The sequence below is a fragment of the Globicephala melas genome, chromosome 17, assembly GCF_963455315.2.
Source record: "Globicephala melas chromosome 17, mGloMel1.2, whole genome shotgun sequence".
Classification (NCBI taxonomy): domain Eukaryota; kingdom Metazoa; phylum Chordata; class Mammalia; order Artiodactyla; family Delphinidae; genus Globicephala; species Globicephala melas.
In genome coordinates, this window is record NC_083330.1 from 23,479,224 (window position 1) to 23,505,596 (window position 26,373).

The 26,373-nt window shown below is 35.1% G+C and overlaps 1 protein-coding gene across 2 annotated transcripts in view; it reads left to right on the plus strand.

The window, feature by feature from the left end:
- The window catches only part of ZBTB10 (zinc finger and BTB domain containing 10), a 35,765-nt gene extending 21,259 nt beyond the window's left edge, over positions 1-14,506 (plus strand). For both annotated transcript variants that reach the window (XM_030839199.3, XM_030839198.3), the window contains exons 3-6: positions 2,942-3,040; positions 7,753-7,929; positions 8,125-8,297; positions 8,572-14,506. In XM_030839199.3, the coding sequence (XP_030695059.1) occupies positions 2,942-3,040; positions 7,753-7,929; positions 8,125-8,297; positions 8,572-8,877 (755 nt within the window). In that variant the 3' untranslated portion in view covers positions 8,878-14,506. The remainder of the gene's footprint in view (positions 1-2,941; positions 3,041-7,752; positions 7,930-8,124; positions 8,298-8,571) is intronic.
- Positions 14,507-26,373: the final 11,867 nt, after the last annotated feature.

Consider the following 26,373-nt stretch of genomic DNA (forward strand, 5'->3'; position numbering starts at 1 on the left):
GCTAAGTTTACATTAAGAGAAAGATTTCCATAGGAAGGTTATGAATGTCACAAAAGCAAAGTATATTAGAGTTTATTTTTTAATCCTATATTTTTTTGAGAAAAAGATGATGACCAAGAGTTACTGGTGAAGCAGAACATATATTTTTTTAATTAATTAATTTATTTATGGCTGCATTGGGTCTTCATTGCAGCATGTGAGTTTCTCATTGCGGTGGCTTCTCTTGTTGCAGAGCACAGGCTCTAGGCACGCGGGCTTCAGTGGTTGTGGCTCACGGGCTCTAGAGCACAGGCTCAGTAGTTGTGATGCATGGGCTTAGTTGCTCCAGGACATGTGGGATCTTCCCGGACCAGGGCTCGAACCCGTGTCCCCTGCATTGGCAGGTGGAATCTTAACCACTGCGCCATCAGGGAAGTCCCAGAATATATTCTTGTATCAAATGATTGGTTGGTTTCCTGGCTTCTATCTTACTCACATCAACTCAGCTGATTAAAAATAAGTTGCTAGGTGGGTTGGCTGATTTCAAATAAGGTACAGCAGTGATATGATGTACTGATTCCTAAGTTAAGCATGGTTTTTGAAAGCTGTTGTCAACCTGGACAAGCTCATCTATTTTAAGATTTATTTTTGGTATCAAGAACCAAGTAGTTGGTACCTTTCAAATGGGTTTTAACATCTGTAGTATGGATATGATTTTGTTATTGTACACAGAAAGAATACATTTGCCGTCTATTAAGGTTTTAGGTTGACGTATTCTCTATTAGTGTCCATGTAGCATTAAAGATCACAAATTAAATCCTAATACTTGAAAGCCTTGAACAAATCACTATAGAATATTACGTAAATAGAAACACTCTGTATTTACAAACCTGCTTGGCAGAATTTTAAGAAGTGCCCTCAGAACAGACTGTACACTTTAGAATAAGATGCTGGGGAAAGGGACATTTTTTAAATAGTGATTTAAATTTTACTTTTTGATTATTGAAATACATTTAACTTTTCATAGGAAAGCAAAGCCACTAAATTTCAATTAATTAATTTTCAGTTATTCAATGTTTTAGTGTTATTATATACCAGAAAACTGAGAATTTTTTTTTTTTTTTTTTTTTTTGCTGCACCACGTGGCTTTCGGGATCTTAGTTCACTGACCAGAGATTAAACCCAAGCCATGGCAGTGAAATTGCTGGATCCTAACTATTGGACTGCCAGGGAACTCCAGAGAAATTTTTCTTCATAAGTCTAAATTAGTAACACAGGTTGTAAAGGGCAGACTACTCAAGCCAACATTTAACAACATTTGTTGAAAAGCCTTTTATTTGTCATGCATTATGATAAATACTGGGAAAATAAAATCTAGGTAGTATCCCTGCTCTCAAGGAACAGGAAAGGAGTCTGTGTCTATTTACTGTTCCTTCTGACTTCCAACCCATTTACTGTAGGCAGTAACCTCACGTTCTACTATTCTAAGTTACAGAGAAAATAAAAGCCAGTAGACATTTAGTCTTTAAGTGCCTGTCTTCAAACTTCTCTCTGTATATACTGATTGTCTTAATGCTTCTGGATCCCAGACTCCTTAGGAATCTTACAAAATTGATAATTCCTTCTTTTTGCAGTATTTCTTCAGTGTCTTCTCCCTTTCTTGGTGACTTATTCCTTTTAGTATTTAAACATGTTTGTTTATTCCATCTTAAAAAAAACCCAGACTCTTACCCTATATCTCACTCTTGCCCTTTACAGCCACATTTCTCAGATTGTCTGTACTGTATCTCTAATTCGTCTTCCATTCACAGCACAGGCCACTCTCACTCTTTCTACTTGCCAGCTGATCCACCAGTACCACTCTAAGATCACCAGGTGACCTCCAAGGTACTCAGTATTTATTGAATGAAATGAAAGTAACGCATACTTTAGTCTCCATCTTGAATTCTTGGTAGTATAGGATGGTGACACCAAAGATGAGTCTTGAATGGGAGGTAGAGGAGAGATTGCCTATTATAAGTGGCATTTGAAAAATGTCTTCTGAGACTTTAATTTGAGGAGTAGATAGTACCAGTGGGATGATGCTAGATTCGTAAATAGAAACCTGAATATTAGGACCTTGTATTCTAAATTAAGGAGTTTGAAGATTATCCTAAAAACTGGTGAATTGATTTTAAGTAAAGGAGCAACATGTTTTATGTTGTCGAAAGATCTTTCTGGCAATGTTGTGGGAAATGAAGAGTGAACACTGACTGTATTTTGCAGCAAGGAGACCAAGAAACTGTTGAAGTAATTCTCTGATTAATCCAGGAGAATAATGATGAGTGCCTGGATTAAGGCAGCAGTAGAGAAAAAGAAGAGATGGAACAGATTCAAGGGAAATAACAGATTGGAACCAAGAGTACTATCTCATTAGTATGCCCTTAATGCTGCTTTTCCATATTTCAGGATTAACTCTTAGGAATTACCTCTTCTCTGAAGTCTTCCTTTACTAATCTAGTATTCATTGGTCTTTTCCACTTCTGAACCAGTACAGAAACAATGTTTTATACATTTAGTGCTTAATACTAGCAGTAGCAGCTATCTTTTGGGTATCAGACACCATAACTGTAACACTTGGCTTGCATTAACTAATTAAATTTCTTTATCAAATCTCTGATATAGGTAGATGCATATGAGGAAACTGAGGCACATGCTTGTACAAATGGAGCCAGGCTCTAAAGCTCATTCTTAATCCAGTGTGCTGGTGTTCCTGTGGAGTGTGCACTTGTTCCTGTGGTTGAAAAGCATGTCTTATGTATGCTTTTGTGCCTTGTAGCGTTAAGCACATAGTAGCTATTCAGTACTTGCAGATATCCTCTGTTTAGTCTGCATAAGAAACAATTCCAAGAAAAGAGTGGTGTTCTGGGTGATGGCTATTGTGTGGTTGTAAATAACAGATTATTCTGTGTCTCCTTTTCAGATCTGGATGGTGCTCTACTCTCAGGGCCAGATTGTGATAGGAATGTGAATACAAATTTATTGGCTGAAGCCGGCTCCAGTCAAGATGGAGGTGATGCTGGTAGGTACAATAGAATTTTAGCAGGAGTACCTTTAAGAGGATTTGAAGATTGGGAGGTATTTGTGTATGTGTTTATTAAGGACCTACTGCAGTTTCTTTTCCTTAAAGGAAAGTATTAGGTATAAACACTTTCAGTCTTGGGCAGCTATGTTGATTGTAGAATTTAGAAGCCTGGTAAATACAAATGGATAGGTATTTCTTGTTTGTTTGAGGGAGTCATTTATTTAGAGTTGTTAAAACTTGTGGCTTGTGGCTTTCTGCTAGTGTATAGATGGAATAAGAATGGTAACTATCAGAATGGTTGACTAATGTATTTTAATTAGCTTTGATGTAAAATAATAGTGTGGTTGTTGATGACTATAGAAAACGTTAATTCTGAATAGTGATATTTATAACAACTACTTTGGGGGAAGTGCACATGAATACAAAGAATCCATGAATATTCCAAAGAATAATATAGGTAAATTAAAAAGGGAGAAAGCTTTCTTAACAGAAGAATTCCAAGCTAATAAACATAGAAGAATGATAAAATTGGAAAAACACCTATTTTTCAATGTCCATGGGAAATAATTCAAGGTCATCATTGGATAGTAAGCCACCATTGATGGGCTTATCCCATGATGACTGGGATAAGTTTGTTGTAATAGCATTTTGTTGTAAGTTTGTTGTAATAGCATTTTACAGTTTTGTTGTAATAGCATTTTCGCGTGGTCTCAGTATCATACCACAGGTTACTTTTATTCCCAAAGGAGAAAAGATACCTCTACAATAAAGAGATCTGATGAACATGATCATAGCCAAGTGATTAAATTTAGTATGCCTCCTGGTATGATGCACTAGCTGGCACCATCACCTATGTCTTATAGTATACTTGCCAGAAGGTTTCACTCGACTTTAATCATGAGGAGAAAAAAAGACAAATCTCTCCAAATCCAGCATTATGTCAATCTTTTATTATATCATTGATCCAAAAAAGAAAACAATGAAGAGGCATTTGGGGGATAGTTGGAAAGGTGAATATGTAGTCTGGGTTAAATGATAGTCTTAACAATTTTTAAAATTCTTGGATGTGATAAAGGCACTATGGTTTATATAGGAGGAAGTTCTAAAAGATGCATGCTGTGTTTAGGGGTGAAGTGATGAAGCATAGAAGTTGTTTTCAAATAGTACACAAAGGTATGTATATGTATACATAGAGCGAAAGCACATGTGACAAAACTAACATTTGTTGAAGATACATAAAAGGATATGGGATATTCAGTGATTCAGTTTCTGTAGCTTTGGAAATCTTTATAAACAATTGATGGGGACCGGGACAACTGTGCTTTTACAGAAAACTCTCCGGGGCTTTCGAATATACAGTGTGCACGGACCAAAATTAAGCCATAATTCTGAAGAAACTGCCTTAAGGTGGTTTTCTCCTAACTGTTGAAAAGAATTTACAAAGATTTTGAAGTTAGCAGTTTACAGATTAGATGCATTGAATTTTGAACACTTGTCTCTCGTACAGAAAATCACTAATAGTGCCAAGAGTACTTTATTGCACTTGCTTTCTTGTTTTAGAAATCTGGTTCAAGAATGGGTTTATTTAGTTTGGCATGTGAATTCAGATGTAAAATTTAAATTTGTGCACATAAACATATTCAGTGGAGGATGGTCCATATAATTTATTTCATTCTCAAAAAGCAAATCCTTGATTTAGAGTCCTTTCTCTTTAGGGGACATTCTAATCCATTAATGAGTATTTGGGGGAATTCCCTGGCGGTCCAGTGGTTAGGATTCTGTGCTTCCACTGCAGGGAGCATGGGTTTAATCCCTGGTCGGGGAACTAAGATATCCTGCAAGTTGCATGGTGCAGCCAAAAAAAAAAAAATAGTATTTTTGCAACTGAGATCCCTCGTGTTACGTTTTTGTTTTTGTTTTGTTTTGTTTTGTTTTTGCGGTACGCGGGCCTCTCACCGCTGTGGCCTCTCCCGCTGCAGAGCACAGGCTCTGGATGTGCAGGCCCAGCGGCCATGGCCCACGGGTCCAGCCGCTCCGCGGCATGCGGGATCCTCCCGGACCAGGGCATGAACCCAGTCCCCTGCATCGCCAGGCGGACTCCCAACCACTGCGCCACCAGGGAAGCCCCTGTGTTACGGTTTTGACGTCAAAAAAAAAGTGCTTTCTTCTTACTTTGCCATTATGGAATAATGTACCCAGAAGATTATTAAACAGTAAGCACAATTATAGAACTGAATAACCTTAATGATCCTTCAGTTTTATGAATTGCAAAGGAAATACCTTTTTCAGTTTTCAAATGGGTGTTTTAACAGATTGTTTGAACATTAAATGTATCCTTTGCAATCCAAAACAGTTACCTGAAGTTTGCTGTTTGTGTGTTTACTTTTACTGTATATTTGTTTTCTAAATTCTTTGGCACAATTTTCTTGGGTGGGCGGGTACTGCCGTGATACTAGTCAGTTGGTACTGCCAATTCTGGGTATTTAAATTTTGGTTTGTTTGGGTTGTGGCTTTCTTTTGTTTTTGAAGTCTCCTGTTCTTTATTTGTAACAATTGTATTTTAATTTTCTGCATCCCCTAACTCCAAAGTATCCTTTTTCTCCCTCCCACTCAAAGGCGCAATACCTTGGTTCAAGTTGCTCTTATACTTCCTAAAAGTAATTTGTACTGGTTATAAGAATCTGGAGAGATGAAAGAAGTTTGAGATGAGGCTTTCTTAATTTGAATTACCATTTTGTATTCCAGATATGGTTTTCTTACCTGGACCATGGATGCTTTTTATTGTATCTTACTGTAGGTCTAGAGAAACATTGCAAGTGTTAAAAATCTTCAATTCTGAATCTTGAGTTATCAATTCATCACTTGTTTTAGGGCTGCTCTCTTTATTCTTATGCAGTGAATAATATTTTGTTGGATATTAGCATATTTAACATGATTTATGAGGTTACTTTTCCAAGTTTTTTGAGCAAGTAAAAAATAGTACGTTAGCACTTTGCTAGATACATTTATTCAACAAATAATTGAATGGTGTATGTTTTGGACATTAGAAATACTGAGGTGATTAACAGGCACAGTCCTTGCTCTTAGAGCTTACTTTGTTTTGTACTGATTTGGACAAGAGCTATGAATCATAAAACTCAAACTTTATGTAGAAATGTGAAACTGAAAATTGATGGACTTTCACAGGCTACTACTCCCAACCTTATCTCTGTCACACACACATAGATATGGTGTCTCACTTTAGGATTCTGAAACTTTACCCCAAGCAGTATTACAGTTAAATTATATAATTATGGATTCAGAGGGCTTTCCTAACATTAAGAAAAAAGTGGGTGAAGGCATTCCAAGTACAAAACAATTACAATAGTAGTAATGAATTGCAATTTTTAAATACCTTAAGACCTTTTTGTATTGTTGGGTATTGATACTTTCAATTTTTCCTTAAGAGGGAAATCTTAAGTTCTTTTAATTTTTAAAAGAGGCAGTGTATCTGGCAAGTAGATACAGGAAATTGAATTCTTAGAAAACTCATTTGGCAAGCATTGTTTTATAAAATCGTGTATATGGGAGGAAAATTATTAAATTGCTGCACGAGTGTGCTGTGCATATATCCTAGAAAGCAGTGTTCTAGGCAGGGGAAGGAGTAAGTGCAAAGGCCTTAAAGTGGGAGCCAATTTATCATGGTGGAACAGCACAGAGGCCAGTATGATTGGAATAGAGTAACCAAGGGGGTGGTTTGGAAACAAGGGCTAGATCAGGTAAGGCTTTGTAGTATATTGGAAGTCTTTGGCTTGTACTATGAGTAAGATGGTTAGTACTTGCTCTGATTTAAAGTTTTGAAAGAATCTCTGATTGCTGTTTAGAGTAAACTCTAGGAAGGCAGCACAGTGTGAGCTGGGAGACAAGCAGATGGCTATTGAAGATAATCCAGAGGCAGCAGTTGATGGTTGATTGGAATAGGATGGCAGTAGTTATGGGGGATTCTGGATATCTTCACACTGCCAGAGGATTCCTGGATCCGAGGAATTACATACATATTCAAGATGGAATTAAATGCAGAGGAGATGATTCCTACTTTAGCTTGTCTGAAGATCCCCAGGCACAAATTCCCTAAGGCTCATTGAGTCTACTTTCCAGACTTTTATTTATTTAAGGGTGACATTAGAGAGGTGTTGATGAACCCCCAGATTCCCCGTTACCTTGCACCAGTGCATCTGAAACAACAAACAAGGGTCTAATAATACAAGAACTTTACATTTGTAATTACCCTATATTTATATTCTTCATCCTTAGCCCATTTCTTCTCTACTGATAGGAGACGATCCCATTCCACAGCTGGGTTTCCCATTCCACAGCTGCTACTGGTCTTAAGTGATAGTATAGTTAGACACAGCAGCTATTTAAAAGGGTAGTTTCATGTGGGCTCCACATACCATTAAATAGTATTTTTATTTTACTGATTTTTTTTTCTGTGGTTGAATTATATTTTAAACTTTAGTTTGTTTTCTATTCTAATAGCCTGCCAACCAGGATATTATAAATTGGGATAATAAGGTATGAGGCCATCTCAGTTTTAGACTAAAATATAGTTTTAATTCAGCTATTTTATATTAAGCTGTTCTATCATAAAATATAGATTTTTTTAATCCTCATAAGAGACAGATCTTAATTACCATCATTACATCAGGATCACTTTTCAATTGTTTTAGGTCCTTCACATGATTTCAAGTATGGCCTGATGCCTGGCCCTTCAAGCGATTTCAAGTATGGATTGCTACCAGGTACTTCAAATGATTTCAAGTATGGATTGATACCAGGTGCTTCTAACGATTTCAAGTATGGATTATTGCCTGAATCTTGGCCAAAACAAGAAACTTGGGAAAATGGCAAGTATTAGTCAAACATCTATAGAATTTAATACTTTTTATCAATTAAAACCTTCCACATTCTGGGTTCTAAAAAACTCAGATAGTAGTAGCCCTATAATGATCCCTGTTCTCAAGAATAGACAAGCTTTTGATAGCAGTTTTCTGTTTAATATATAATAAGTGCTTTTTTTGTTTGTTTTTTAATTCTCAAAGGTGAATCATCTCTAATCATGAACAAGTTAAAATGCCCTCATTGTAGCTATGTAGCCAAATACAGACGAACACTAAAAAGGCATTTGCTCATTCATACGGGAGTCAGATCATTTAGCTGTGATATTTGTGGGAAACTGTTTACTCGCAGAGAACATGTAAAAAGACATTCCCTGGTAAGTAACTTTAAATGTAAATGATCTTTGAGATAAACTATATATGTGTCATTGAAGCTTAAGATATTTTAACACTATTACCTGCACATTTAAGGAAGGTAGATTATTAAGTAAATTGCTTTAAACAGTGAATGTGATTTATGAACCAGTACTGAACTTCATACAGAAAGATGATGTATTTACTCATTGTTAAATGGGAGGTTTAATTTGAATGGTTCAAATGTATTATATTGTCTGTACTATCCTTACATTGGATTTTTCCCCCTTCAATTAGGTGCATAAAAAGGATAAAAAATACAAATGTATGGTGTGTAAGAAGATCTTCATGTTAGCAGCCAGTGTTGGAATAAGACATGGATCTCGACGCTATGGTGTTTGTGTAGACTGTGCAGATAAATCACAACCAGGAGGGCAAGAAGGTGTAGATCAGGGACAGGATACAGATTTCCCTCGGGATGAAGAATATGAGGGGAACGGAGGTGGAGAAGCTGATGAAGAGCTGGCTGATGATGGAGAAGATCAGAATGATGCATCTCGATGGGATGAGTCCGGAGATGTTTGTATGTCTCTAGATGACTAACTGACCTACTATACTCCTCAAGGATGCTGCATTTGGACATAATATGAATCAACAATTTGAACTGTTGAACTTGAAGGCTTGCAAAATATGGTACATGCTGGATGGTAGTTATGTTGCTGTGAAAACTGTAGGGTCAAAGCCTTATAGCAAAAAAAATTTTTTTTTATATTTGCACAGGACTGTACAGCAGACAACCTTGTGGTTGGATTACATGGAGTCCACACATCTTCAGTCAGTTATCAAAGTAAAAATATTTTTTATTTATAGGATATACAGTAACTATTTGGGTCCTATGGAAATATAGTACCTGTTCTTAAAAAAGCTTACATTCATGTGCCACTTTAACATGAATTAAGAAAATCCATTATTAAGAGTACAGTGACAGCTGACCTAATTACTCTGTCCATCAAACCACTCAGGCTAGTTTGTACTAGTAGAGTTTTGTTTCTATTTTTATTTTTATTAATTTTATTTTTTTTAATACAGATGTTCAGTGAGGGGCCTTTTCAACCCCATTGGTTCTACTTTTCTGTATTTTCCATTTTAATTTGCTTCATAACTTAAACCAAGTCTCTTCTAGTCTTAGCTATTATTTCTCAATTTTGTGCTGATGGGCATGTTTATACGAACTGGAGAGGTAATTTATTGGAATGAACTAACTGACTTCCTCCATTCCCCTTTTCCTTTTTGACATGAATTATACTACTTTACAAATGAAGAATGATGTTGCAAAGTACCATGGTGAGGTTGACAAATACCACTAAAATGATTATGATTTAGAAGTAACTTTCTCCTGCTGCTCTAATCTGATAAATGGTTACTATATGACGTTTTCTGACAAGGCATTCGGTTTTGGGTATCTGTTACTTTGGCACTACTCTTGTTTGCTTTTTATTTTTGCCAGTGTACTATACCTCAGTCCTATTTGAAAAGACAAATCTAATCGAAAGAAAAGTCATAGATAAAATGATTTGTTTTATAATTTATCCTTCATGTCCAGTTTTGGTTAGCTTGTTATGCAATATAAGTGAAATATCAGGTTTTTACTCCTGTGCCCTTTTTATCATTAAAATTAACACAAAAAGTGCATTCTCTTTTGTTTCATACTTACTGGGGTATTCAGTGTTTGAAATTATGATAGATAATTTAGTTAATTTATTTTTCATTTCCTCGAAGTCACTACATCTTGATATATATATATATAGTCTTTCTAGTAGTCACCATGATTCAACAATCTGCAAAAATCTTACAAATAAAGCATTGAGAGGCTTTACAATTTTTATTCTGTTAACTAAATTCTTCAGGGTACAAGGGGGTGATGTGTTAAGTTGAAATTGCCAGACTTGTTTAGCCTGATGACAGATGAATTAGCTGATTGACTCACAGCAGCATTTCACGTAATTGATATTAACATGCACAACATTTATCAGGAACATATTGTATATTATATAAGATTGAGGGATATCATATTTTCAGCTTTCTTTTAAATAGAAATTGAGTATATTTTCCTATTTTATATCAGGTAACTAAATTATGCTAGTCGTGTGGAGAAAATTGCAAAGTACACTTTGGCAGACATAATCCTTTTGGTGCTCCATCCCATCAAAGTTGAGAAGATGATAGGTTTTTTAAGAGACAGGCTTTCTTACTGTCTCTGATTTCAGTAGAAAAATGGTTTAATGTTAGACACTGATGCTTCTGCTTGGATAAATCAAAGAAAGATACAGTACAGTTACATGGTTAGATGCATCATTTGTCACCTAAACTTTATCATAGTTTCTACAAAACTGAAAAACCGACATGGATAGTTTTGGTTTGACTTTTGTTTAAGACTGAAGAGTACATCTTTTTCTCAATGTTCTAGACAAATGAGTAAAATGTAATTCTGGTTGGGTCCAAAGTAGACGTTAGTTGGGCAAAGATACTATGAATGGAGAAGTATTTTAAACGTAAAATGTTCTGCTTTGTGAATATGTAAGTATAGTATAAAGATTTCTTTCATCCCATTTATCCCTCTCCTTTAAAATAAACCATAGTTTACAATTGGTAGATCTGTCTATATATAAATATATATTAAAGAGAAAAGATATATATCTAAAAATCACCTAAGTCTGCTTTATTAGATTCACTTAAGTGAACTACAGTTCACTTATTGCATAGAAACTGGACTTGGCTTTACATTCTTAATGTACTTTTACTTTTCCTTAAGATATGAACTTACTCTCTTTAAACTGAATTTTCTTTTACTACTTAAATCATTTATGTATATCTGGTAAATTATGACCAAACTTTTGTTAGATTGCATACAGTAAATTGAAATACACTCTTGGTACACTACGGGATTGTTGTGCTTTTGTTTTGGTTTTAGTTGGAAACAAGGTTTGATGTAGATGGCTTGTTACTGTTAATTTAAAATATTCTATAATTATTGTCCATTACCTTTTATGTTGTGTTGTGACAGATTTGGCTATATTTTTAGTCAACTGAAATATACTTTAAGAGTTTGTTTTTAGAAAGGTAATCCAAAGGAAAAATGTTTATACTCTTGAATATATTAGCCTCAGCCTATATAAAAATTTCGTCTTTAAAGTAAACATTTTACCAGAAACAGAATTGACAGATTTTTCTACTTGCTGACTGCCTAACTTATTTTGTTTCATGATCTCGAGGGGACTGCCTTTTCCCTTCCAGATCTTTTTAAAAAAAATAGTTTAGTACTAAGGTATACTACTGGATGTTTCTATTTTTTTAAGTATATTCTTTTTCTGACTTACAGTACAATTTCAGGAAGTTGATAGATACTAAGAACTTATGATTGGTCTCAGAGAGGTAACAATGGAACACTCAAAATTTTGTCTGTGGAGCCCTGGCGGAATTATGTGTTACGCATTTGCTGAATTTTTCTCTTGTAACTTATATTTTAAATGAAAAATATTTTAGAGCTTTTATTTAATGAAGAGGAAGAGTATAAACTGTTCATTTCCTGTTCATTTTGTAGTAACAGACCCTCATAAATCAAGATCATGTGTTCTTTCTTACGAGTCTCAGAGACAGTTACTTCATACGGTCCCTGATTTTTCATTGTTATTGGCCCTCATTTTTCATATTCACTAGATATTTTGCTAAATTTTAACACCATAGCAATTAAGAGCTAAAAAAAAACATTATAGGAAGGGGAAACTGAACAGTAATGAGTAGCTTTGAAATTTGGGGGGAAAACATGAGCTGGTTTTGGTAGAGCCATCCTGCTGAAGGAAGAGTGAGATGAAGGAGTTAATTCATGTAAAGCGCTTAGAACACTGCCTGGTGCATAATAGGGGCATGACACATCTTAGTTGTTTAATAATACATGGAAAACCAAGACGAAAAGAAGTGGGGAAAGGGGTGGAGAATAGGGAGAAAATAGGGAATGAAAAGATCGGGGCTTAGAAATTTGTAGTAATACAATGTGCTGTAAAAGGCCTGAAGATGACTGGAGTAGTATAATAGGGGAAAGTGTGATGGAAGATGGGTCTTAAAAATCATAAAATTTAAAACCAATAAGTTTTATTTATGTTTTTAGGATGTTAACATAGGATGAAAAAGTTACTTTTCTGAAGAATTCCAAAAGCTAGCATTTTTTTTAGTGCCTGCACATGCCATGCGCTTTACATTATCTTATCAAATTCCCTATAAGTAGGTGCTATTGTCTCCATTTTATAGAAGAGGAAAGGCTCCATTGAAATTTGCTTAATTTAATTTGACTCATGTAACACAGTTACTAAGTGGTAGAGCTGGATTTGGACCAGGTCTGATTCTGAAGCCCATGCTCTTTTTAGGGGGCTCTATTGCCCCAACTTTTGTAGGATTTTAGCTCTTGTAAAGGGGTCTGTCTGTGGAGACATCTTTTCCCTGTGAAACAGCTATGTTAGCAATTTGAATGTCTAATCCTTCCTCCCCCAAATATCCTTAATACTTTTTCCTCCTAGTACAGCAATTGTTGTATCACATGATTATAAACAAGATACCCAACCTCAGTGTAGCACATGCTGTTAATTGGCTATAGCATTTTCATTTTTAAAAGGATTTTTAACTGAAGAACTAGATGTGAACCCCAGTTTTTGTGCCGTTCAGTCACCCGGATCCTTAAACTTAACTATGGTACATAATATACATGCTTAGAACTAACAGGTGTTTTTTCTTAGTCACTTTAGGATTTTAAATGGAAAGGTTTTTTTTTTTTCTTGCTGTATCCCTACTTTTCAAGTGAAGTTGAACTGTTCAAGGTAGTTTAAAACGTATTAGGGATAAGCACACTTTAAAAGATGTTTTCTAGCTCTGAATTTTATGACATTGGGTACTTAAAATTTGGAATATGCTGGCTATTGAGAACAAAATTTTGGGTTTAGGAGAGGGATGGTTGAGGCCATTATGAAATGGGAGAATCAGCATTTTAAACACTGTAAACATAAAAGAACACTTTCTTCTGCCTGCTGTTTGTAAAAGCTCTTTGGGAAGATCTTTTACGAAGACCAATTTTTTAATGTAATTTACCTACCTAGTATAAGTGTCCTAAGACATGTATGTAAACTTCCACAACTGTTTTGTCTGTGTATTTAGAAAATACACAAGAATCTTTATCAAACCTAAAAATATAAACTTGTGAGCACTGAACTGCTTCTGGCTTTGTGAATTTTGTTGACTCTGACATTTAATTCAGATTTCCTTGCTTTTAACGTATACTAACTTAGACTAATTGGGGTCGGGAACACCTTTGTAAATTTTGATTTATGTATAATTCAGATACCTCTGGACTTAAGGTTTACAAGTTTGACTTGCAGACTATTAAGGGTTTTTTGGTTTGTCTCTTTTTATGTGAAGTGCATAAAAGACCCAAACTACCTCCTAGTAATGCTTGGAGAGCTGCTTTAATTAATAGCAGTGATTTGTAATCCGCATATTGTCTTTCATCTTTATTACTTTTTTGGAATTCTCTACAGGTTGTAGAAAACATTGAAATACTCCTCCTGAAATGTACATACTTTTGGAAATGGGTTGAAAAGCAAAGGTGAACTACTTCATCTCATATTTGCTGCATACTAGTGGATTAATGGATTATAAGTAAATATATAAATTTCAAGTCTTTGAAACTTTTTAATAATACAGAAAAAACATACTTTTAAAAGTTTTTTGTGGTGGTGGTATTAGTAATAGCCCAAAGGAAATCATAGAATAACTAGATATCCAGACTTTTAATTATTAAAGAAATGAGTTTTGATTTAGTTTGGAAAACAGTGAATTACTGGATGGGATGCCTGTATTGCATATAATTCTTAGTATCTAAACTTTTAAAAGAACTGTCATGTGGCAGAATTAGATATATTCTATTGGTTTATATAGATAGACTCTCTACGGTTCCAAGGGATTAGAATTGGAACTGCTCAGAGTGCTCAAGGTTAAAAAGCAGTTTTTAATAAATAAAGATGCAGTGGGGGCTTCCCTGGTAGCGCAGTGGTTGAGAGTCCGCCTGCTGATGCAGGGGACACGGGTTCGTGCCCTGGTCCGGGAAGATCCCACGTGCAGCGGAGCGGCTGGGCCCGTGAGCCATGGCCGCTGAGCCTGTGCTTCCGGAGCCTGTGCTCCGCAAAGGGAGAGGTCACAACAGTGAGAGGCCCGCGTACCGCAAAAAAAAAAAAAAAAAAAAAAAAAAGCAGTGGGATTGCTCCCGGAAAAAACCAACCCCCACCCCTCACCACTGGAGATGTCCTAAATAAAATGAAAGATTACCTGAGAAGCATTTTGGCTAAGGCAGTATTGACCAAAAAATTCTATTTCAAGGTGGATTTTTTTGTTGTAATTTGTTTTGACCACTGTAGTTATCAACTTTTTGTTTTGCTTAGAATGTTGATAAAATTTTGTGTAAATATCTCATGAAGGATATTTTGACACCAAAATGAGCACAGTTGAAACTTAGAAAATCATGTTTATCTTTATGGAAAAAATTGTTACTTGAGCTTTTTTCTTTTTCACTACAAGTCATCACAGACCAATGTTTGGAAGCTGGTGTAGGAAATTCAGTTATTGGATCTATCTATATAGTTAGATAAGAAAATTAGAGGTCCTTCAGATCTTAGTCTATGTCCTAAGTGAATTTTGAACTAAGGGAAATTTAAAAATGGACTACAGGAAATCTATTCAGTTAATTGAAGTGAATAAAAGATAGGCTCCGTAGCTGCATGGTGCCTTACGTGCTATTAATACTACCTTCTGAATGTTTTTTCTTTTTTCCAGTAGAATCAGTTTGGCAATAAGAAAATACTAATTTTCCACGCATCATTAGGTCTGTTTTAGAGTCTTAGTGAAAGACATGCAAAAGACAGCCTTCTTGACACATGTCCCAACAGCTGTTGAGAGGACAATATATAAAGATTTAGGAGATAATTAATACAGAATTGATTCCCAGAGAGGGAACTATAAGGACTTTGCAGTCAAGTTTAGACCAGGGCTCCTCAGCTTTCATTTCAGTTATCTTCCCCGTAACAAACTCATTCAATAAGTATTTAACATTTGGGAAAACTTCCACATTAGAGACTACAAATTATATTCAGATAAAATTCCTGGCACATAGTCTGAGCTCGGAATTATTTCTAAGTGAATGATTATTTAAAGACCTCAACATTTTTAAGGCTTTTGCCTGCTAGTATCTCGTGGCTTGTAGCTCTCAAGCTAATTTTGTTTAGAAGTAGTTTGTGTTGTGCCATGCACAGGGATCACACTGAGCCCTCGGGGCCCTTTATCCCAACACCACCATAGGTGTCCATACCCAAAGGCACAATGACCAAACCCAATCTTTGGCTAATACTACCATAGACATCTCAATGCAAGTAGTCTTCTGTGATTCTTTTTTAACCTACACCATCTCCATAACAAGTGGCAAGATTAAGTATGAGCCACTTGCTGCAAAATTTTAATGACTGGCATAGCCACCACTAACATCTAAATGTCTGATATTCAGTGTATATAAGGAAGATGTGAAAAAACTAGGAAGAAAACCCTACTGGAGTTTATTCCTTCATGTAGTGTAGACTGCAACAATGCATCAATAAAGATATTTGGATCTGATGTTTTAGTTTACTGATACGAATTTTTGGTATTTGTGAAGAGGAACGTTGGGTGTTGCATTTATATTTTACCATATGAAAACAAATGTGTGTTTATCTGTACCATGTTCTTATGTCATCCACTTGGATTTTGGTAGCACCTAGATTCCTAAACTGAGATGGTGGTATTTACATAAGAGACGTGAGTGGTTCTCCAAAGCAAGTTTTGCCACACTAAATTTTCACGTAATTGCCACTTAAAACAATTAGCTCATTCCAAAGAATGGCAATTATAGGAACTGGATCAGTGTCCAGGAGTTACTAACGCAGGGTCTTATACTTCTCATCTATGGCAAAGGAAATGAGAAGAAATTATTTTAAGAATTACTTTAGTTCTAGGTAAACAACTAGAGTTTTATATATGTAGGTATAGTTTTTCTTTGATTTGCTTCCTTAAAAGATCTTATTATTGGGCTTCCCTGGTGGCGCAGTGGTTGAGAGTCCGCCTGCCAACGCAGGGGACACAGGTTCGTGCCCCGGTCCGGGAGGATCCCACGTGCCGCGGAGCAGCTAGGCCCGTGAGCCATGGCCGCTGAGATTTTATTATTTCATAGGCTTAAGGGTGTTTATTAGAATCCTACCTTGGACTTCAGGCAGTTATTTTTGAGCCATTAATCATCCTAAACTTTTGCTCTATTTGTGCCTTCTGAAGGTCGCTGACTCTTTAGCACCCTAGTCTATTTGCTGGCCCTTCTTTGTTACTACTTGATGACTTACGCAACACTCAAAATGTAAGTTCCCATTTCAGTCAATGGACTCTTTTCCTCTTTGGTCATACATGTATTTGGCAGATGTACTGAACACCAATTTGTGAGAAAAGTTACCTGTGATGGATAATGGGATCACAGTGTATATTCAGTTCTCTATTCTACAAGACATTTGGGGTGGGAAAAGATGCAAAGTTAGACAATCAGGGAACTTTATCAAAGAGGCCTTTCATTTCAGCAATTTAAGAAAGTTAGTGATTGAGAGGTGTGGAGTGAAGATATAAAACAGTGCAGATTAAGTTAGTAATGCATACACAGCACTTTGCTTTGTCCCTCTTCAGTGTAGTAAAGAGGAGAAAGAATACTTTCACCTTGAAAATTTATTACTTTCTAGGTGCCTCCCAATTCTCTCAGCTATACTGGACAAGTCTGTAGGATTAGACAAGCTCTTGTTTTCTTGGAAGACCCATCTGTGTACTCAGGGAAACGGACACCTTAGTAGAGTCTACCTACTGTTTGGGGGACCTAGATGATGAAGACTTTGACCTAGAGGTTTCGTATCCAGCAAAGCAGTTCAGTAAAATTGTAGGAACTTGGGGCTAATGTTCATTCCACATATTTTCTGAATAGGGACAGAATATCACCTCTTCTCAAAGGCTGAAATCACAGGCTTCCGTAGTCCCCAGCCCCACCTCAAGTTATTCTTAATGAAAGTTATAAGATCTTTACTCAATATTTTTTGAATTTTATTTTTTATACAGCAGGTTCTTTATTATCTATTTTATACATATCAGTGTATATAAGTGTATATATGTCAATCCAAATCTCCCAATTCATCCTACCACCCCCCCACCCCACTTCCCCTCTTGTTTGCTCAATTTTGATGTGCTTTTTTTTAGCATAGCATATTTATGCCTCACTAAAATTAACCTCTTAATATCAAAAACCTAGTCAATGTTCAAAATTCCAGTCATTCACGTTCCGTGTGTGTGTGGTGTATTTTACAGTTTGCTTTTCGGTCAGGAGTCTAATAATCTGTAATAGGAGTCAGCAAACCTTTTCTGTATAGGGCCAAACAGTAAATACTTCAATATATTCATTGAAGAATGATGTGCCTTCTTAACATCAGTGAATTATTTCCTTTCCAGAATTACAAATCCAGCAACAAGATTTAACACTTCGATGGCACCATTTTAGATACTACCTAGTCTGTGATTATGCAATAAGACCTTAACAGGAATTCAGTTAAATACCATACCCCAGTCCACAGAGTGTTCCCTCTCCCGAAACCCCAGTTGCTAAATGAGAAAGGATATGTCCAGTTCAGAAATACATTCAGAGCTTGAAAGAGGAGACTTAACTTGCTGATAAAAATGTGTACCTTTCTAAATTAGACCCTTCTATTGCCACTTAATCCTATCTTTATCCTCTGTTAAAAGATTCTTTTATATCAGACCTCAACCTTAGTTGAGTACTATGACTTTGACTTTCCATAGCCTTAAGAATGTAAACTGTTTTGGGAGATTTTCATTAATATCTGCACTTACAAAAGGTGTCGGTAAATTGGACTTGTCAGTCTTCTTGGACACAGTTTGATAATGCTAAGCTTGTGAGTAACTGAGCCAAAGTATCTGCCCTGAAAAACACTTTCTATCACACTGAAGAAAATTCCCCGAACTAAAGACTATCAAACTGATGCAGAAGCCCATGTCATTGTTTCAGACGCACATAATTCCCCATTGTAAGTCCCGTTGAGGACGATCTTCGTTGTGTGGCTCAGACTCTTGTAATAGTAGACCCGAGTACATGGCAAATGAACCAAATACTGAGCACGATTCTTCTGAGTCAAAATTTCTATTAAAACATAATTTCAACATTGACCTAAAATAATTCCAACAGTTTTTCCTTATAATTAAGGTTAAAATTAATCAAAACAGATGGTCTGATTTTAAGAGATTTAGAAAAAGTTTGGTACCTCTTCTATCTTATGTGGTACTGTCCCATCAGAAGTGTCAAATATATCCAGAAAGGACATACGATGGAACTCTGAGAATACAGCAGCGTTCCTGTCTGGGCATCCCATTCACTCCTCAACCCACCGCAACCTAGACTGTGACTTAAATATTTGAAACTACCCTCTTAAAGGCCACGATCCTCACCTCTGCAGCATTTGCTACTGTGACTGAATGACTGATTTCCTTCACACAGCCCTCCCCTTGACCCTGTAAATGTTGGTGTTCTTTTAATTCTTCGCAGGGCACTCTCCCAGTGTTCTTTCCCTTCGTGTTCTTAGTCTCAAATGATCACAATGACTTGGTTGACCTCTCTTCAGTGTTCACAAAGATTTGTAGAAATGACACCATGCATTGTTGTTTGATGCACAGAGGATTTTCGATCACATCCTAATTTGGGTCACTGTTCTTTAATTTTTCATGGATGACCTCGGGGGTCTTTAGATGTACGTTTTTGGTGTATGAAGTCTCATCATGAGCATAGCAAAGTCACCTTTAGAAAAATTATAACCTTGATTTTTCTGAAGCTATTTAATGCATGCCAGCCATGTAAACACTATTTGATGAGGTGATGTCTAGTAGACTTTATCATGTCATATCAACATGTATGTATCTCTGTTAACTATACAGACTAATAAAATCTTCGAATTGAAGGAACCTGAGAAAAACCACACCTGTTTATCCAGCCTCTGCTTGAACTCATCCCATCAGTTCATCAGTTCATTTCCAGCTCACGTAGCAGCCATATTAGGTTGAGATCCATCTTATTAGTTCTTCTCTAGACTGAGTTGAGTTGAAGTCTCCTTATTCCACCTCCCAACGCCACATGGATTCACATCCTTTCACATAATGGTCTATGCAACTGTGGGAACTTGAAAGGGGTGTACACTATATTTGAGGAGTACTTAGGGCCTTAAATTTTTTCCATTGCTAGAAAACTGTTTTCATTCCTGTAAGTATTAATATTATGTCAGAAATCCATAGTGTTCACTCTTTTCCAGTTTAATGTTTCTCTCTTCATTTTAAAGCTAAGAATCAAATATTTAATATGAATAACCAGTGCTCAAAACAAGATTTTAAAGAAAAGCACCCAGAAATATTTCTTGTAAAGTAGAATATTAATTTGTTGGCACTGGTATATAACACTTAACATAAGATTAAACTTGCTTCTCCAAGATAAGATTAAGTTTGCAGCTTGATATAAAAATTTAAACGTTGCTTAATCCTAAGCTTTCAAGAGTTTCATAATTAATTGATTTCTTAATGCAGTACAGTTTTAACATGTATAAATTTAATGATTGAACTCCCTTTAGAAAATGTATTACGAGGAAGATGTGAGTTATTTTTTCCTTTATTTGCATTTCAGATCATATTCTAAAAGAAGTGATAAATACTTCATTTTTATTAAATTCTTATAAAACTTCAGGTCCTTCAGCCCCAAGCCATCCCTCTCCTTAAGCAGCAGGATAGGTTTATAATTATGACTACTTTGTTATTTTTATACTTAGTTTGAAAAAGATTATGAGTACAGTCCTGGTGCGTTTATGTCACCAAGATGGAAGAATGAGAATATTGTCTTCATTAGGTAGCCAGTTTAAGTCCTAAACATTATTGAGTATTCATTGGCATAATATTTCTTCTCAATGTTTGAACTCTAAAATTATGAGTCAGGAAATTCCATAAAAATAGTTACCCCAAAATGCATTTTTGTGAGGTTTACTGCATGCTGTTTGAAAGTTACCACCATATCCTTCATCTTTGTTTCAGCACAAAATCCAAGAACGTGAGCTGAGAATCCGAGGACATTTTGCCTGTGTAGGTGATGAATTTCATTGCAATTTTAGCCATTTACGAATATGAGAGGGAAAAAGGGGGATGTTTTTACTCTTTAAGCATTTATAACTCACTGACATCGTGCCAGTTTGTTATAACTTTTATATTTAATGTGAGCAATTTCTTTATAGTATCATTGTGACTCTAACCTGCTAGACCTCAGAATGGCTATTTTTTGGGAAACTAAGCTTAAATGATGCAGATGTAATATTATTTGCAAGCAAAAAATGAATAAATTTGCATTAGCTGGTTTGCCACTGTAAAAGTCCATTTTCTGCATATATAATGGAAATGAAGTGACTTGAAAAATCAGATTTGAGAATGTTTTCAATATATCATCCTGTTATTAACGTCCTGCATTTTAATAGAATCTTTTTTCTTATATTCCCACCTTTATTAACGTAATTTGTCGTTGGAGATGATTAATGAGGCAACTGCAAAGGCAAAATCTGACATTTTGTATATTCTAAGAAAGACTGTCAATTTATTTTTTAGCCATATGTACACACAGAAAGCAAAACTTAATCATGCCATTAAAGAAAAATTGTAAGCAATTGAAACTGTACTATGTAATTGAGTCCCATCATAATAATTTAAGTATGTTCAAAGTATTTTCATTGTGGGATTAATAGAGTGTGGCACATATTTGAGGCCTTTTATATTTGAGTTTCAGAGTTGAAAGCTTTCCAAAGTTTCTAAAAAGTAAAGTTATAACACATTTATGTGGCTTTCTCATTTATGGTCATTAGAGAAGGGACTTACATAAGTCTTATGAGGCAAAGTATATTGAAAAGAGTATTCCTCAAGCAAAAGTCTTCATGATCTGTAGATGTGATATAGAAAGGTTTCAGAATAAACTATAGAATTTCATATGAACTTCACTTGTTTGAGCAAGTAAATTTGGTAAATAATTAAAGAATGTTTTCCTTTAATGTATCCAGTCCATTTGGTATATTAGATAATTATTATCATGTAGATCATGTCTATTTCTTTAGCTCTATTAGAGACCCTTTGTTCTTTCTTTAGTAAACAGTGATCTAAATTACCATATATGCTGTTGTATTCCACAGTGACTAATTAGCATAAGCTATTCAAACACACCAAGACATTTCTATTTTAAAATACATCCTTGAAGAGAAAGTATACTTTATAGGATAATTGCTAGTCACAGTATTCATTTTTTATAAATCTAATTAACTTATTTACAACGTGAGTTTTTAAAGTGAGCATTTTGTTTGCACATTTCTTTCCCCTGTTTGCATTGGTGCTTGACAGGTATTCCATACATTCTCCACTCACTCTTTTGAGTTCCTACTTTAGCCCCTTTGCTACCTTCATCTGATCTTTGGCTGACTCTTGGAAGTTACTCTTTTGTAGCTAAATTCTTTTAACTGAATCTAGCCATGTTTTACGATATAAATATGAAACCGAGGATCCATTTCATCCTTGAAATCACTGAAAGTGAATTTTAATCCTATTCTATATGCCGAAAATAATCTCAATTAAATATTTCTTATTCTAATGGTAACCATGTAAATTTACTGCCTGATTCTTAATACCTCACCACCAGGAACAGTTTCTTTCTAGTGAATTCCTCTCTGCCTTAAATTTGGCCATTTTGCCCTGACTATGACCTTTCTTATTTAAGCCTAACTGGCTAACAAATGCAGAGCAAACCTCAAAAGAGGAGCATTGTTTTCACTTCTAAATAACCTTCTTCAGGGATTTTCAAACTATGCTCTGGGATCCTAGGAGTTCTTTGAAGATGCCTCTGAGTGGAGTTAGCTGATGCAGAGTAGGTAGGGCCCTTGGGCCTTCAGCCAGAACTCTACAACAGCTTCACTTTTATCTACTTGTTTATGCTTTCAGGGCCCAGTACTTTAAAAAAAAAAGTTTAAACCACGGACTTGATTTCAAAACATTCATGGATGATAATATTAATAATAACAATAGTAGCTTTAGTTTATAGAGTGCTTATCATGTGCCAGACCCTAAGTATTTTCTAACATTAATCTATTAATCCTTAAAACAACCCTGTAAGATTAAGCATTTTTATTATTCCTATTTACAAATGAGGACACTGAGACTTAAGGAGATCAAATAACTTGCCCAAGTGATCACAGCTACTAAACGACAGACTCTGATTCAAATCTGGGTGCGCCAATTAATGTCTTAAGTCAGGAATGGTAAATACAAGGTAAGTGTGCCACCACCCTGTGCTCCCACGCTTAAGGCAGACAGAGCTAATGGCTGAAAACAGTGTTTCTCACTGATCACCAACACAGCCTTAGAATCCTTCTCCATAAGGTGCTATGGGCAGTCACTCCTAATCCACTGGTGTTGGCATTCAAGACGAGACCCATCTTCTTACCCTACTTTAAGATGAGATGAGATATCTGTGACCTCACACTTCTGATCAGGAACTCTCCCCTAAGTCTAAAAGTGTTGCCAATTGCTGGTTTGGATATTGGTAGTAGAAAAACACCAAATTATCTTTGATCCTAGATGTAATTTTTCACAGTGAAGCTAATTTTGATAAACAAAAATCCCTAACTGTACCATCCTCATTCTTGCCAACTTCTAATAGAGGCTATTTGTTTTTCTATTTATATGCTTGTAATTTGTATAAATTTATAAGTTGATAACTATAAACACTATATACAACACTCAAAATCAGGATAGTTAAGGTTTTTTAAGCTTCTCTTTGAGTGCCTGCTGGAAGAAAGACCTAAAGTAATTTATATTCTTAACCTAATATGTTAGATGTGGGGTGGAGGTGGTGAGGAAGAGGGTGGAGGACTTATGTTTGAGGCAAAGTCCGCCAGTTTCCGTATTGTGGAGTGGAGAATTCAGTCGTTTGGATACCCATCAATATTTCCACTACCAGCATACCCTGCCCAGGAATGTCGTAGCTACAGGGCTGGGTGGATGCCCAAACATTTAAAAAAGAAACACACGTGCCCAACTCCCAGCTGATTTTTCAGTTGTTCTCGCCAGGAGGTAACCAGTAGTTGCTGTGCTGTGCCCTATCTTACCAGGGGAAGCTATGTGCAATTAAACTTTTTCCTTTTACGTTTTTAAAATGACTCATAGTACTTCCTGCTCAAGACACATCGAAGTGGTCCAAGACTATATTTAGGAACTTGCTATGAAATTACCTGTCAGTTCCAACCAATTTTTTCAATACAGTATATATATATGGAGAGTTAGTAGCAAGTAATTTATAATTTTCAATGCACAAAAAACTTGTCATTTTTTGTTGTTAACCGTTATTGAAATCTAGATTTCCTTAAATGGATAGACATCCCTTCTGTGAAATTATTACACATTAGTGTATTGGAATGGTCTTCATGTGACGATTATCGTGGAACCCATTAAATCCTTGTTCATAAAAATATTTGAATATGTCTTAAAATGTTCTCTACATAAATAAAATTTTCTCCCTAAAAGCTATTTCTGATACATTCTCTTTCCAATTATTTGTAAAACTAGAAATTGCTGGCGAGTGAATCACAGTGATTCACCACTGAGTGGGTTCAGTGACACTTGGGTAGTGCTACTAACTAGGAAGTTATTCTACGGTTGCAGTGTACGGTGAGCTCCACATGCCTTTTTTCTCCTGGTTTTTACTTTTGTCAGATGAGAGAATAGCCAGTTGTAAGTTGTCCTATTCCTAGGTGATCAGGGCTTGCTAAAAAAAAAAAAAAAAAGACAACCAAAGCCGTTGATTCAATTCCATGAAAGACTTTTAGTTAGTATTAGTAGCCCACATGAAGTAGAGATAGAAAAACTGACCTAAGAACTGTGTGATACTAAGATAAGATGTACAGACATGTAGAAAGCATTGTCATGCTTTTCTATAATGTAGAAAGCATTATAATGCTTTTCTGTAATGTAGAAAGCATTATAAAAAAACATTATAATTAAGACTGGAAATGATACCAGGGTTATGTTCAATGGTGATTGGTAGCAGTTAAGGTTTGGTGAGAAAGGTTAGTTATGTGTGTTTCTTTGCAAAACTTTTTCCCCTCGATATTTCTAACTCACTGTGTATGAAAGCATCTAAGCCTAAACATTATAAGTTAAACTTTTTTAAAAAAGTAAACAAACATGCCACTGCAGTTACCTGATGCTACCACATACTAACTGCATGAACAATATTCCACAGAAATAAAAAAATCCTTTTGAATGTTAATTTACAAACATGTGGATCAATGGCAAATACCATGAGCTATAAACTGAATATAGTTCTTTTTATCCTTAATGATTTAATAGAAGAATGGTTATGATCTAGGCTTAATATGAATACTAAAAACTCTATACCACTTTACCAACTGAAATTAAAATACTGTAAGATCAGAATACTTTCATCTTGTAGACAAATAGAACGCCGCCACTTTTTTGGGAAAAAAAATTATGCAGAAAAAGAGTCATAGATAAAGTTCTTCTTTAAAAAGCTATTGTTAAAAAAAAACCTTTTTTTAAAACTTTCAATAAAATTTCTGGCCCATAATTTATTAGATAACTGTCATCAGTATAGTTCTATGATAATGGCACTTGCCATCAAAATGTCATTTATATGGCAAACAAACATACAAAAATAAGTCAGTGTAACTAGTTTTCAAATAGAAATTAAAACATTCTAGAAAATGGATGATTTATTTTTAAAAATTATAATACCTTAAATTGGCAGGTATGAAGTAAGTTGAGATGATTGGGACTATTGGAAGAGGCTTTCTGGAAAGCAACTAAGTAATATGTTTCAAGAGTCGTTTTAAAAACGTTCATGCCCCCAAAATGCACTCCCAGAAAACTAAGCCACAGCAGAGATGATTTTTAGACAAGTTTCTTTTTCAAAGTGTTATTTATAGGAGAGAAGAATTTTTTTAAAAAACCCTGTATTTCCAAGAATGTAGGAATAAATAAATTATGGTAGATGCTCACTATTAATTATTAGTTAATTATTATTAACTATTATTACCCATTAATAACGCTTTCAAAGAACATTGGTAATATAATAGCATATCACCTTATCTAAATATTAAGAAATAAAGACAAACTACAAACAATGGACAATGTGTCCAATTTTGTGTAAAAAATAAATATACCAATATCTTAATCTTTAGGAAGTTTTTTTATGTTTTACTATATTTTCCAAATTTTCTTTGATAAGCACGTATTTTAGTCGGAAAATTATATAATAAAAATTAAGAATCAAAGCATTTCTTATTATTTTAGGAAACAAACATCATTTCTCTTTTACAATTTATGGAAATGGTGCTATTTAGTTGATTAGCTGGTTGATTTCTTCTCCTTTGCTTTATTTCTCTTTCCAAATAAACATACAGTATTTTTTCCTGATTATAAGAGTAATAATGTTGTTAGTTTAAGAAATATAAAAATATAGAAAAGTGTGAGTAAATAAAAAAAGACATGAAAATTACCCACAGTGTTACCAAATAAATGTTAACATGTATTGTATATTCTTCCAAATAATGTTTATGCAGATATGTCTATATCCTGGACTGTTTTTCAGGGACATACGCTGATAAATAACCATATCAGTGATTTACAAATGGCAACAGTCTGGTGGTTCCGTGTTCATACCTACAGGTGGCAAAATCTGTAGACTATCAACGTTTTCCAATCTCCAATCCATCAATCAATTGGTTGATCTATTTCTATATTTTTTAAAATGTGGTCATATTATGTACTCTGTTTATAACCTGCCCCTTTTTCATTTAAAAATGTAGTAACATCTTTTTATGTTAATAAACATATGGGTCTACATCATTTTAACAACTG